General features: G+C 36.0%; 2 protein-coding genes across 2 annotated transcripts; one reads left to right on the plus strand and one right to left on the minus strand.

Moving 5' to 3' along the window:
• Window positions 1-327: 327 nt before the first annotated feature.
• LOC119996323 (cyclin-A1-4-like) lies at window positions 328-5,794 on the minus strand. The gene is made up of 11 exons (XM_038842914.1): window positions 5,433-5,794; window positions 3,534-3,957; window positions 3,173-3,309; window positions 2,998-3,090; window positions 2,627-2,760; window positions 2,479-2,554; window positions 2,318-2,394; window positions 2,187-2,220; window positions 1,652-1,801; window positions 1,405-1,539; window positions 328-674 (listed from the first exon to the last, which is right to left on the minus strand). Exons 1-11 carry the CDS (start codon window positions 5,616-5,618, stop codon window positions 612-614), a joined length of 1,509 nt encoding a protein of 502 aa, XP_038698842.1. The 5' UTR covers window positions 5,619-5,794; the 3' UTR covers window positions 328-611.
• A 3,610-nt stretch (window positions 5,795-9,404) lies between these two features.
• LOC119997273 (cyclin-A1-1-like) lies at window positions 9,405-14,389 on the plus strand. The gene is made up of 11 exons (XM_038844173.1): window positions 9,405-9,768; window positions 11,002-11,380; window positions 11,537-11,673; window positions 12,410-12,502; window positions 12,734-12,867; window positions 12,981-13,056; window positions 13,168-13,244; window positions 13,324-13,357; window positions 13,492-13,641; window positions 13,756-13,890; window positions 13,992-14,389. The coding sequence occupies exons 1-11, from the start codon at window positions 9,574-9,576 to the stop codon at window positions 14,061-14,063; spliced, it is 1,482 nt and encodes a 493-aa protein (XP_038700101.1). The 5' UTR covers window positions 9,405-9,573; the 3' UTR covers window positions 14,064-14,389.
• Window positions 14,390-14,730: the final 341 nt, after the last annotated feature.

The following is a 14,730-nucleotide window of genomic DNA, read 5'->3' on the forward strand; positions in this document are numbered from 1 at the left end:
GCATTACCTTACAATCTGTTGCATCTTCATCTCTTCTTAGTTTTCAAAACTTTCATTAAGTAAATTCCTGCGGCATGTTGCAAAGGGCTCGCATGGTACTACTTGCCACATCCAGCAGCAGCAGATACTCGTCTGCTTCATCAACAAGACACTGCAAATTCCATAATACATGCCTATGCGAACAGAACACAAAAGAAAATAGTCACGCTTACAGTTAATCCTGCAGAAGCCATAAAATAGCTTTACAGCTATTGAGCATTGAGCATTCTCCTCTTAAACCAGTAGAACCTTTAGATATACTACCCTGTTAATTCATGGCAATTTAACTTCGACAACGATAACCTGTATCCAAGATTGAGCAGATATTTGCACTAAAAAGAGAATGAAAAACCTAATCCAGAAAAATATTTGCACAATATTAACAGCTTTGGTCTTTTTTCTCCGTAGAAATGACGCAGTGAGAAACTGCACCAAAACAAAGGGAAGAAACTATGCCACAAACTATATCAGGTATCCAGTCACTATACAGAAACTAGAAACTATCAGCAGACGCATCAAGTACACCAATAGGGCTCTGTAGTGTTGTTGCAACTGCCTACTCTCTTGGATCTTCATACTTCAAAACACTCCGCAGGTATTGAAGGGGGACAGCACTTGTTGGCCACAGATTTGTACTGATAAAGAATAACAAGAAGAAAATAAAAAATTAAACAAGTTAGCCTTTCACAAGATTAAAATTTCATTAATACGCTACATAAATTTCAGCAGCATTGCACTAAAAAAAAAGTATTCAATTCTGCGGGGAGGTTTGCAACTCCAGCACTGACTGCAGGTTAACAAGATTCTATCACCGTTGTAATCAAAAACTGCAGTCACTTATGATAATCGAAATCATATATTTCATTTGGGAACTTAGTAATATTAAGTTTCACAAACCACCTTCCCCTCTGATTTAGTTGATTAGTTCCCTTGGAAAAATATAACTAATCATCACGTCGAAACATATAAGCTGATTGTTGAAACTTATTCAACTATTTATAACAACTCCAGCATGTCTAAATTTTATTGCCCTGAATGCTGATTGTACGCATTGCATATGTATCGCTTCAATGACATCAATGAATCCATGACATGTTCTTAGTTCAGTTCCAATCCATATGCAAAATTCATGATTCTAGGTGCAGTTCTAGTCTTATATAATATATATACTCACTTAGTCACCATGTAGCAGAAAATGTAGAATGACAAATTTTCCCTAATCACAGATCAATAAAAATGCTTTGTAACTTCTAAGTCAATGGAAACATGTGAGAAAATAAAAGGAGAATCATTAAGAAATATTAAAAACGCAGGGTGATGTTTGCAGGATTAGCGTGGAGAGAGAGAGAGAGATTCTGTGCTTACCTTATACTGACTGTACTTTTCTCTAATTGCAGGCAATTTAGGACAGTGACCGTTACAACAGAGGCGATGAAGCGCCTTGACGCAGTCACACAGCTCATACGGTTGGTAGAGGGTGTATCGCGCCAAGCTAGAATTCTGTTCAGTAAGTATGTAACATCAATTAGCTTATAGCCTAAGCAAAAGAAATTGAATAACAAAATGTCTCTATGAAAAGAAACATTTGTTTGTTAGTTTTCATCACACATACCCAAGGTTTCTCGGAAGGGGAAAGTATGAATTTGGACAAGAAGGTAGCAGAAGCAGCAGTTAGTGATGGGGAATAACGAAGCATGCTGTAATCCAGAAGTGACAACTCCACAATGTAGAGGGCCAGACACTCGAACGTCATCGATGGAGTCTAGGAAAAAACAACATGCATAGCCACAGTAAAGCATTAGATTCGCACAATTCTGTTAGGCCAAATTAATTTCACAATATTCATTCTAAAAAAAGCAAACTGACAATAGAGTAAAGAATAGGAAGAATCACAATAATCGATTATACGAAAAATGCTGCAGTAATATTTTATTCTCATTTGTATCTAATTTTAAGTCAAAGAAAATAAAAAAAGGGCCATTGTCATTTAAGTTTTAATCCAGTGCTTAATAATTATAAGTCTAAAGACTAAAAAAAATAAAAAAAAAAAATAAAGTCTACCATCACAACCAAATTCTTTTAGGGTCTTTATATCAAGCAAAGGCATGATCATAAGATACTAAGGCAATAAAGTCAGAGAAAGGCACCTCATTTGTCGCTTGTGCTACATGAACAAATTGCCTGAAAATTTGCCAAATTAAAAACTTAAAACCGGTCAATAAATAGACTGTACACACAAACTACTTGGTACTTCAAGGTTAAGAAAATTCATTGTCACCTCAAAAAACATTTGACTGTTGGGGCAGTCATTTCAAACTTCAAGTAGTTCAGCACAGCAGATTCCATGTGCAAAACCTGCAGTCAAACTATCCAATGCTTAGGCAAGTTAACAAAAAAGGCTATCTACATGAGCATCTACAAGGAAAGTATATTCCTGACCTCCTCCTTTTGGTATGTATTGTCGGTAATGTAACAGAATTCGTCCACCCCTGGTGGACAGATCTCCTCGTATTTACTGAAAATACCATCACCTTTCAAGTTAAAATATATCATAATCAACAAGTGAAGTATCACATAGAAACCTTACGCTGCAATCAGCATGCAGGCAACGCCAAGCAGTTGCAACTGTTGCTTATTCATCATGTTGCCAGAGAGATAACGATCAATGTAGTTAACAGTCAAAAATAGTGTCTCAGGTACAAGCTTGTATTCTTCAGCAACCTACAGTTTAGTTTCAAGCAAATGTCACTAGATATAAAAAGGGAATCTTACAGAAGAAAACAAACAGGTGCATGTTGTTATTGAATAAAAGAAAATCTATAACGTAGGGCAACATAAACTTCTCAAGATAAGAAGCAGTTGTTTTAAAGATGAAGAAAACCTTGGAGCAGCAGATGGTAAGGAAGGTGTTTCTTTACTTGCATTATACCAGAAATATTACCAACTAAAATAATTTACCTCCACTAGCCAATCAACAAGTGTGGCACGCATACCAGTAGTAATGTCTTTCTGGACTTTCTCCATAAAGTCTACAGAAGGCCTTTTCTTTGCCTAACAATCCCAAAAATAAGATAGAGTTAAACAAATCAGAAATCGAGAACGAAAGATTATTACAAAGTGAGAAAACATGAACCTCAGCTGAACGCAAGTGCTCATAAATTTCCAAATCAATATCTGCAGAATGTTGTGGGTCTATCGAATTCTCATCAATAACAAGAACACCATGGGCATGTTCCATCTCCACAAATATATCATGCTTGAGCATGCTTCCTGAATCCAACGATAGAAACATCAGAAAATGCTAGAGCTATAAACTTCTTCCAATGTGCACTTCGCACTTCTTGAGAAAATCAGATATTTATATCCCATTTAACAAAGTTATTCATAAAAAATATGTAATTCCAGTCAATGAAGCAAATAAATGAAAATCCTTAAGAGAAAGAAGTTGCAAATTTCAGTAAGTAAATATATGATTTCTTGGAAAGGAAAAAGACCTTGATACACATCCTCTGAAACTAGAAAGCTGTTATTTGCCTCCCTCTTAATAGAGTTAACGTCTGAAATATCATCATTATCCACATATTCGATTTCTGGGCTCTTCAAAGAATCGCAAGTAGACATGGTCTCATCCAAGGAAACTGAACCATCAGTTGATCTAGTTGGGGACGCATCACCTCTAGAGGGCGAAGGAACAACACTGCTGGCGGGGAAGAAAGTGCCAATGCTGCTTGGAACAGCGAGGGCCGTAGTTCCAACTGTAGATTGATTATTTCCATGTAAAGGCACATTCTTCGAAGGAGCAAGGGCATCAGATTTCACACACGAGAAGCCTGATAAAGTGTTTCTAGAGAGGCCTTTATCAAAGTTGCAAGTAGAAGACTCGTTCTTTATCTTTGTAGTTTTAGCTGAACACGGCACCTTCAAATGTGATAGCTAGTTAGTTGTTGTGATTCCCACAGATCACATAAAAATGAACAAGCTTTACAATCATCTCACATCGTCCAAAAGGAACTCTTAAAATGGTAAATTGTTTCCATTATTCAAAGCAGTTATATGTGCCACGTTTAGATAAATTTGAAAATTTATACATAATATCGAGGCATCCACCAAACCTTTCAAACATAAATTCATCATAAAAGTAAGTGTGGCTGTTGAAAAAACAGTCATCATTTCAAAATGAAATGAATAATGTGCATAGAACCTACACGTTGGATATTCTATAACAAACGGACTGGATAAAATGACAAAATATGTCTTGATGGCCTTATGCAGGAGATAAAGAAAAATACCAGCATTTGATTAAATGTTTGAACTAAAAAGGATTTCCGAAGTTCTTGTAAAATGACAATAGGAAATGCCTTAACAAAAAGGGATATTTCAATATTCTTGTATGACATTATTCAACATAATTTATGAAATATCAATATCTGTAGTTGACCTAATTTTGTCAACCAGTTAGTAATTCATTTACATGGTAATGAAGACTACTGTATATACTTGTTAAAGTAGTTAAGATACGAATAATAAACCGTGATTAAATCATAGGTAAACAACTAAACGTAGAGCTTAAATGGTCCCAATTGGTGCGTATTGTTTCATGAAACTATTATTTGTACGCAAAGTAGTCATCAATTAGTCTTGTTCATGCACCACGACCATGATTTTCAATAATTAAATCTTTTCATCCACAAATGACTACTTGTACATGCCTCTATGTTGTTATGTGGATAGTTTCCTTAAAAAATGAATGAGAACTCACTCATAGATGCACAGACTTTGATATTCTTACACAAAATTAGGTTAATTGGAATTTTAGTAATCAATCCTACAGTAGCTTAATTTCATAGCATATAGGACTACGCTGTCCAGTTAGTAAAATTAATTCATATGAAACACAGGCTGTAAAATGAAGCGAGTTGTTCCACGTGATCGTGACTTTTTTTTTATCATAAATGAACTCCAAAACTATGGCTAGTTGGTGTTCATAAATATTAGTGTATTATCTATTGCTGCCTTTGTCTAGCTGTGATACTTAAACTATGAATTATAACTATTTAACCATTTTCTCCTTTAAAAGGGGAAGCTTAAAACATGAAGAATAAAAGAACTACCATAAACACATGTAATGCCTCTTTATTGAAAAACAACCCAGAAATACTAAACACAAAAGATAAGGTTCCTTGATCACACATAACCCATCTAAGAAAAGGGTAAAGGACATTAATGGCTGATACAGAAAATCAATTCACAAATTTTCGTGCACTTGAAAAGGAAACCAAGAAAAAGGCAGAGTAATCTAAATCAGGGATACCCATAAACAATCCAAGCAACATATAGCCATGAAACGAAAAAACTAGAAGAAAAACAGTATAATCGGTTAAAGAAAAACGCACTAAGGGCTTCGATCGTGAAAGCGTTGTCGGAACCCTAATTTGAGACCCATTTCTTATGTTGGTTACATCATCAAGAGCAGTTCGCTTCTTGGCCGATTTTGGTTTCACAGCAGCGATCTTCTTCGTCTTGGCCTTTGACGGAGACGACGAAGAGGCCGTCGACGGGCGGCAACTATGAGTCGACATTTCGGACGGAGCCTCGGGGGCCGCAATTGGGTTGCTAACAAATCGATCAAATTGAGAAAATAAATAAATGAGAGGATTAAAGTAAACCCCTTTTAACGGCGTGAGAAATCAGAAATTCAATACTTTCCTAATTTCGGCTTTCAAATCTATGGATGGCGGGTTTTAGCAAATAAAAGAGAGGGAATCAATATTCGTATACAAGAACCATCGCCGCGCGAAATACCATTGCTTTTGAAAGACGAGAGATCCTAGCCGTTCGTTTTGTATTGAGAGATTTGGATCGTTTGTTAGACAAAAATATTGTTACAAGTCGTGAACCAATCATAGGTGTACACATCGAATGATATTGCCACGTCACGTGGAGCCCACCTCTCACTTCTTGTTCTTGTTATTTTTTTTATAAAAAAAAATTAATACACTACCATAAAGAATTATTTTTGTGAATTACTAGTAATAAGAAATCAGAGAAACACAATTCTATGCCCTAATGTTTTTCAAGTTATTAATGTTGAAGGAAATCATAGCATAAATTTTGTTTAGAGTAATGTGATGGAAAAAAAATGTTAATTATAATAAAATAAAGACAAATATTTTATTTATAATGAGTTTTTTTTAAGGGGGAAAAAACACTTCATGTTGGTTTTGAAACTGTGTGTCTTCTACAAAAATTTCATAGCATATAATATTTGCACTGAAATATAAGATAATTGCATGCCTTTTTAACTTATTTTTATATGAAAATATATTTTAATGTCTATTAGCTCACCCTTAATTAGATTAACATGATAACAGGTCTCGAAGAGAAAATCACTTGGGTAATGACTTAGTTGGTGAATTTCTCAGGAGTCAAACCGTATAGACTCAAGAGGTCATGAGTTCGACTTCCACTAGGATTAACACCCTTGTAGACACGCGCTGAGTTTTAGCCTAACTTATCCAGTCATTAGGTGGGTGTACATTAGACCGAAAAAACTTATATGATATATTTCCCACTAGGATTCAATCATCTCCTGAGACATGAGTTCATACATGAATTTTTTCATGGGTTTGCATGGCATGCATAGTTTTTGGGCTAGTATGCATGCTCAATGGATTTACCTAGTGCACACCAAAAGGTAGTGACTGTGGGTCGCATCATAAAAAAAATCAAACAACTCACATCAATGGATTCAGGGGAGGTACAATGTCAAAAAACAATGGACTCCTCCAGTGGACACTACTAAAAAAATTTCAATACAATTGCAACCAAAAAAACTCACTATATCTTCTCTCGCCTCTCGCCGTCTCTTTCTTCTTCTCTCCATCTCTCACTTATCTCTTCTTCCTCAAATATGATTCTCATTGAACCTCCCCTGAATATTATACCCCTCCTCACACTCAAGAACTAACTTACTTCTCATAAGATTGTCAGATAAGAATGTACATTTGCAAAGGGGAAAATTGTGTCATATTTGGGTTTCACGCTTAACATGTAAAAGAGATAATGAAGTAAGTATAAGCAAGACCTTTGTCAAGCTGGGATAGGGCTTTTGTGGAGTCTAGCATTTGAGAGCTTCCTTGCCTAGCCTATGCTTCAAGGCTAGTTTCAAGCTCATCACAAGGAGTTTACAAGCTGGTTTGATAGAACCAGGAAGCGCAACCTTTTTCGATGGCTTTGAGTCCTATATTTGTGACTCTTTGACAGGATGTGATAGTGAAGGACTTATACAACCCCTAATCATTACCCAAGACCCAAAAGCCCCTTTCTGTCACATTTGGCAAGCCATTGAGGATATGATCAGTCACAACCTTGCCATAGAGACCAATAATGGTGAAAGACACATTAGACCGGCAATTCCTTGATCCCAACAAGTGGGCAGTCTCTGATAGAAATGAATTTTAGATTGGGGCAAGAAGATTTGAGGGAAAAAAAGAGAAATAAAGTGAGAGATGGAGGAGAAGAGAAGTGTACGAAGAGAGAGGATGAATAAGATTTTTTATTGTGATCTCTAATATAAAATAAAAAATAATTATTTATGATCGTTAGATTAATCTTATCATGACTTTGGAGTATCTACGAAGAAACCATGTTTTTTGACCCGGACCTCCCCCAATTCCACATCAATAACCTATGAAAAGTGGTATCCTCACCCTCCATTTTTAGTAATCCCACTCTCCAATAAGGGATAGGGGGTTAGAATTAGTCCAGCTAATTCCACTAAATCTCCACCATTCAATGCATGATTGCATTGGATTTGACAATACCACACCTCATGATTCAATGGTGCAGATTTTGTGAAATTTGTGAAATACTTTCAGCCAATCTTTTTCCCATCATTGGTTTATATTTTTTTATATTATTTTATGTTTGATTGGATATTTAATTCTTTTGATTTGCGTGCAATTTGACTGCAGATTCACATTCCCATAATTGGTTTTCTTGCCCACATAATTAGTTTTCCCACTCTCAATAATTAAATAAAGTAACTTATTATATCACATTAAAGTAGATTGATGGATACATTTAATGTATGCTGCAAGTTGTTCATTGTACGGAGTTGCCCATTCGTTTGTAGAATCATACATATATCTAAACCACTGGATCATAATAGGATGCATCGGGTAATTTTACAGCAAGATTCATACATTACTCAGTTCTCGCTAATTTTGTAGCCTTATATTTTTTTGTGACAGATGTAAAAATAGATGGAAATTGTGGATTCAGGGTTGTTGCTAGGTTATTAGGGTACGACAATAATGCATGGGCCAACATTCGACAAAACTTGACTGGTGAGTTGAGAATATTTTGGGGCGAGTATGTTGACCTATTTGGTGGTTATGAGCGTGCATTTTCTATCCACGGCTTACTGACATTTTTTGAAACAGATAGACCAACACCGTTTGAGGATTGATGTCAATTCCAGATATGGATCACTTGATTGCTTCTAAGTATCAAAGTACAATGTGGTGCTACACTTTTTTAGTTATCAACAGTGTTTGACTTTTTTTGCAAACAAATTGATCACTCCGTACAGTAAATAACTTGCAATATACATTAAATGTATCCATCAATTTACTTGGATGTGATATAATAAGTTACTTTATTTAATTGTTAGGGGTTAGAAAATCAATTATGAGAGTGAAAATCTACAATCAAATCGCAAGTAAATCAAAAGAATTAAATATCAAATCAAACATAAAATAATATAAAAAATATAAATCAATTATTAGGGTGTGATATTACTAAAAATAGGGGTGAGATACCACTTCTCATAACCTATTCTACCTAGTAGACATTTTGAAATTTGAATGGATTATGACACATTTTATCGTAGTTAATATTTGACATTTTAGTTGTCAACAAAGGACAAATGTTTTTTTGGAAACTAGGCCAATCCCCTGAATTTTATGAAGCCATGCATAGTAATTGAGTACACAAAAAGCTAATATATTTTCTCTCTATTAAAGACAGATCCTGTGACCGTTTGAAATTCGAATTCAAAATACTCACGAAGCACAAACCCGACAGCCTGTGACTTTCCAAACCATAACCAACCACTTTAATCCGTCTAAACCAATGCGACAAAAACCTAATCGCGCGCTTGTACTCCACATGGCATATGATTGTTGGTCAGTGCTGCACCAACGGTCTCAGTTCAAAACATAAATACGAATTACAGTAGGCCCCACACCCGGACGCTCCGAACGATAACCAAGTTTTTAATCAACGGTCAGGATCGTCCCACAATTCAAATCACTGGCTTCCCCGCCTCAAAAGCACCATTAATAAAAAAAGAAAATCAATCTCTCTCTCACACACACACTCTGTGACTTTCCATACGTAAAAACCCTCAAAAGAACTCTTTCGGAATCCAAAACAAGAATTTATCTCTCAGAGGAAAACAATCTCTTGTCCTCTGTGAAGAAGAAGAAGGGAGGGAGAGGTTCTGTAAACTATCTTTTGTTTTGAGCGGAGATGTCGACACAGAATCGGAGGTCCCCATTTTCATCATCGACCTCATCATCTCTGGCGAAGCGGCAAGCGTCGTCGTCGGAGAATATTGGGAAGGTTACGGCGGTGGCTAAGAAGCGAGCGCCTCTCACTAACCTCACCAATTTGAAGAATGTCCCTTCTCATGGCTCGAGAAGCTTGGGTCCATCGTCTACCATGGTGGGTATTTGTCCATTCTGTTTCTCATTTATCTGTTTTGTTGACAAGACAATGAACCGATAAAAGTTATTTTTTTCCTGGAAAGTTTATTTTCCGTTCCTTCTATATTTGATTGTTTACTTTAGTTATACTCTCTTCATGGAATTCATGCGTATTTCAAGATTTGTTTCTTGATGTCTGCCTTCTTGGTCATTAGCAATTCGACTGTGTTGAGCTGATTATCTTGATGTCATGGTATTTCAGGATTTGGTGTTTTAAATGTTCTGTGAAACCAAACAGAAAAATATGGGGTAGATCTTATTGAAAGTTCAAAAGCTGTATACTACTTGTAGATGTCAAAGTATAAAAATCCAAAAGTTTGTAGTGTTCTTATAAGACAAAATATCTATAAGAAGACAAAATACTCGAAAGAAGAAAAAAGACAAGAAGACTTAGCACTGTGTCAGACTTTGAAATATTTTCCCTCTGCTTATTAGATTGAGATTTTGGATAAAGGATATTAAAGAACTTGAATTGGTAATTTAAAGCTTGAAAGAGTTGAAACGTATGCTTTAGAATAATCACTAGAAAAAATCAAACTTTATAGTATATCTCACCATTCATTAGACCACACATTCAGGCAGTCAATTGGCAGCAACTAGGAAGACAGAGTGGACGATGAGACCAAACCAAATCTTCAAATACTTGCTTTGTTGCCCTTAGATATTTGAAGTCACGACTCACGACGAACTATTCCTTTCTATTTTAAAGAGTGCCAGGTCTGTTGATATAGGATGTCATATGATGTATTATGGAATTTGATGACAAATGCCTAATATACTAAATTTCTGTAAATTCAAATTGAGAAGAGTGGTCCAATTCAAATAAAGGGGGCCTTCGGACAATGTTCACTAAGGGAATCATCCTTCTTACTCCTTTCTAGTTCGTCGTTCCGGAGAGCTTCGAGGTTGCATTATAGGAAATAGTTCCCTGAGTATTGTTATTTGTTCTTGATTTCTTTTTTGATGAATTCCATTATTAGTTGCAATGTGTGGGATTACCAATGGTGAAATAACTTCCTTTATGTTCCTAAAATGCTGTATCTGCTTGTTTAAATTTCTTGAACTCAATGTGCTAGAGGTTTGATGATTCATTTTATACTTGGTCATGCCTACGTTTATGCTTCCATGTCAGATGTATACATGTTCCCTGGAGTGTTTGATGAACTGATTTCTTTTTTTTTCCCCAATGAAGGTTCCGTGTTCAACCAAAATTTCCAGGCCCAAGAAGGGTTCTCAAATTCCCACTGGTGGTACAAGCTTCTCGGGGAATGCCTTACCTTCATCCTTGAACACGAAAACCAGCTCAATTGGGCCTTTTAAGGCTACTCCTTTGCTAAGAAGTCATGAAATTGTCCCAATTTTTCCTACTGTTTCTGCATCATGCAGCATATATGTTTCTCCAAGTAAATCAGACGGAAATTCAGTATCAACAGACGAGACAATGTCTACTTGTGATTCTTTCAAGAGCCCTGAAATTGAGTACATAGATAATAATGACGCTTCAGCTATTGATTCTGTTGATAGGAAGATATTTGGCAATCTCAACCTTTCAGACCATGCAAAAACAGCAGGTTTTATATTTTAATAGCTGCCAGATTTCACCCTTTACAGTTTTATCAATTTGTATTCAGTTCTTCGTCAACGAGCCCTTATAATTGCGTGCTTTAAACTGGCAAAAGAACTATTCTTATTAATTTCCTGATACAGTTGTGATATTTTGCATGTAGATGACATCTGTAAAAGAGATGCTCAGGCGGATATGGAAATGGAGGATAAAATTGTTAATGTTGACAATAATTACACAGATCCGCAGCTTTGTGCATCCATTGCTTGTGACATTTACAAGCATTTGCGTGCAACTGAGGTTTGTCTTTTTTTTTTTATTGCAAAGTTCATTCATAGTGTTCTACTTGCTTGCTATATTGATTGTGCTTTGAACTTAGTGTTTCTTCCTGAGACATTTTGAAAAAAGTCACAGTTTTTTTTCTTCGTTGTAGTGGTACGCTATAGTTTTTCTTATATGCAGTGAAAATAATTTTCCCTTTTTTCTTTACAAAAACTAAATTGCATCACAACTCATGAAAAGTTTAAGGTATGACAAAAGCTCGTTTTTCCACATTTAGAATAATTAGAAAATTATACATACAGATGCAAAACCTGTAATGGTACTTTCAGAAATAAGTGTTACATTTTTTTTAAAATTCCAAAGGTAAACATCAGCTTAAAACTCCTCTAGAGCGACACCCAGCGTAAAATTCCTCTGTAGTGACACTTCTCTTTTTTATTAGGGTCAAGCTTTGAAGCGAATTGTTGGTTGGGATATAGTTCTGATAGTTTTCCCCATAAATGGAAGTAGAGCTCACATGTTATAAATCAATAAGGAGCTCAGATTATTATTGTTCTCAGAAGGACGTAGAAATAATATTTACATCCATACAATGCTTTCTTTATTAAAGGAACAGCTCCTCTGCAATACTGTTTTTTTATTGAACTCCATGTTACCTGAACTGTGACCTTATTTTCTGGACTTTGTCTGATTCTTATTGTTGATTGTTTTTCTTACCTTGTGATCCATTAACGTGAATTTTTTGAAATTTTAGGTAAACAAAAGGCCTTCCACAGACTTCATGGAGAGAATTCAGACAGATATAAATGTCAATATGCGCTCAATATTGGTTGATTGGCTTGTGGAGGTAACTTACCTCAATCTTTATGCCATTTATGTAGGATTCTCTGACATACTGTTAGGGCTTATAATTCTCACAATTATTAGAGTTGAGGCTGATACAGTCATGAAGTATCTTTGCAAACATTATAACCCTATAATGTTACTTATAATACTGACTCAATTTCTACTAACTGAACCTGTAATTGTGTAAATGCCCTTTCCTATCTGACCGTTTAATTTTTTTCACGAACTGCAGGTGGCCGAAGAGTACAGGCTGGTGCCTGATACATTATATTTGACCGTGAATTACATAGACAGGTATCTTTCAGCAAATGTGATGAATAGGCAACGGCTACAATTGCTTGGTGTTGCTTGCATGATGATTGCCGCGTAAGAAAACTACAGCTTCTGTCATTTTACTTTCTTTCTTGCTCATGTCATCTATGTTAACTCCACAATATGAAAAAGACATAATGTTAACATGACAATGATGATATTGTCAGAAAGTACGAGGAAATTTGTGCGCCTCAAGTAGAAGAGTTTTGTTATATAACCGACAATACGTACTTCAAGGATGAGGTTTGTATTGAGAATTATTTTCACTTCTTTTGTTTTGGCTAAAAGAAACTTCTTAACACTATTGGTAATTTTTCAGCATCATAACTGTCAACATTTTTTTATCTGCTGCAGGTTTTGGAAATGGAATCTTCCGTCCTAAATTACTTGAAGTTTGAATTGACGGCTGCGACTGCTAAATGTTTTTTGAGGTACCAAGTCTTCTGTTCATTTCTTGTATACTACTCTACTACTCTGCTGTTAATTTACTAATTATCTTTGTGCCGTTAGGCGATTTGTTCGGAGCGCTCAAGGCGTCAGTGAGGTATTGTCATCTATGCCATATTTTTCCTGCCATAGGCATGGCTAAACTACAACAATATATTATTTACAGGTTTCTAGGGTTTAAATGTATATACAGAATTGTATTCACGAAGATTTTATCTTTTGTTTTCCTAGGCTCCATCAATGCTATTAGAATGCTTGGCTAACTACATCACTGAGTTATCTCTCCTAGAGTACAGCATGCTTTGTTATGCACCATCACAAATAGCTGCTTCTGCCATCTTTTTGGCCAATTTTGTGCTTAACCCTACACGGAGACCATGGGTATGCTACAAAAAATCCTAAAAAACATGTACTGTTTTTTTTGCTTGAGATTTTCTAAATATCTTATGACATTTCCATTGCTGGAAACTTGATCCTTCATTTGCTTTGACACAGAATTCCACTTTGCGGCATTACACCCTTTACCAGCCTTCAGATTTACGCGACTGCATTAAGGATCTCCATCGCCTGTGCTGTAGCAACCATAATTCTACTTTACCTGCAATTAGGGAGAAATACAGTCAGCACAAAGTAAGCAAAATTCTTGGTCATTGTGAGTTTCCATGGTACGTGGTTCATAGTATATGATGATGTCCTAATCCTAGTCAAATATAATTTTTCCTCCTCTTCAGTACAAATGTGTGGCGAAGAAGGACTGTCCGCCTTTGATACCTCCAGAGTTCTTCCATGACTTGTGCCACTAGGAGGGAGTCAAGTCACCATTCTAACGCTCTTGTTGGATGATTTCCGGCGACTTAACACTCCTCCTGGGTCTGATCATCCTTCCAGATTGTATAATTTCTCCGATGTTGGCGTTGAGCAGGGAACATTTTATCCCATTGCTCAGTTTTCTGCTCAATCTACTAGTTCAGTGATGAGTGAACAGTTACCATTAATATGATGACAATCTGGTATGATATTCTCTGTCTTGTTTAGCAAGTTCTAGACTTACTTCAGAGTTAACCTTTATGCTGTACCTTTAGCAAGTTCTACATTCTTCAGTATTATAAAAGCAATTACTTCCTCAGTATTATCACAGCCCATGAAACTATGAAGATGCATAGATACTCCTAGCGGTGCTTTGGTAAATCATACTCTTGTACCCACACTCCATATTCCTCAAAAGCATTGCATTTTCTGATATATGTAAAGTGTTCGATAATGTCACACCCACACATAGTAGGGTTCAGAAATGGGGAAGAGGAATGAAAGAGAGAGCAAGGGGGGAAAAAGAGATGAGATATGCACGTTAGTGGATTCACAGCTTTTTTGGAGCCATTTTCTCACATGGTGGTGCAGCAGCATTCAACTTCTCCATAACAAGTGTATTTTCAAGCTTTTGATATAGTGCCCACTGTGGATGTGCTCTAA

Source organism: Tripterygium wilfordii, chromosome 4, assembly GCF_013401445.1.
Source record: "Tripterygium wilfordii isolate XIE 37 chromosome 4, ASM1340144v1, whole genome shotgun sequence".
NCBI lineage: Eukaryota > Viridiplantae > Streptophyta > Magnoliopsida > Celastrales > Celastraceae > Tripterygium > Tripterygium wilfordii.

What these genes read in the sequence shown, in the direction of transcription:
- LOC119996323 (XM_038842914.1), bottom strand. Translation starts at nt 5,618, where the DNA reads ATGTCGACTCATAGTTGCCGCCCGTCGACGGCCTCTTCGTCGTCTCCG. An exon ending in TTCAGAGGATGTGTATCAAG is followed by an intron (nt 3,310 to 3,533) that starts GTCTTTTTCCTT and finishes CGTTGGATTCAG; the next exon opens with GAAGCATGCTCAAGCATGAT. An exon ending in ACAGTCAAATGTTTTTTGAG is followed by an intron (nt 2,221 to 2,317) that starts GTGACAATGAAT and finishes GCAAATTTTCAG; the next exon opens with GCAATTTGTTCATGTAGCAC.
- LOC119997273 (XM_038844173.1), top strand. Translation starts at nt 9,574, where the DNA reads ATGTCGACACAGAATCGGAGGTCCCCATTTTCATCATCGACCTCATCA. An exon ending in ATACGTACTTCAAGGATGAG is followed by an intron (nt 13,057 to 13,167) that starts GTTTGTATTGAG and finishes TATCTGCTGCAG; the next exon opens with GTTTTGGAAATGGAATCTTC. An exon ending in ACCCTACACGGAGACCATGG is followed by an intron (nt 13,642 to 13,755) that starts GTATGCTACAAA and finishes GCTTTGACACAG; the next exon opens with AATTCCACTTTGCGGCATTA.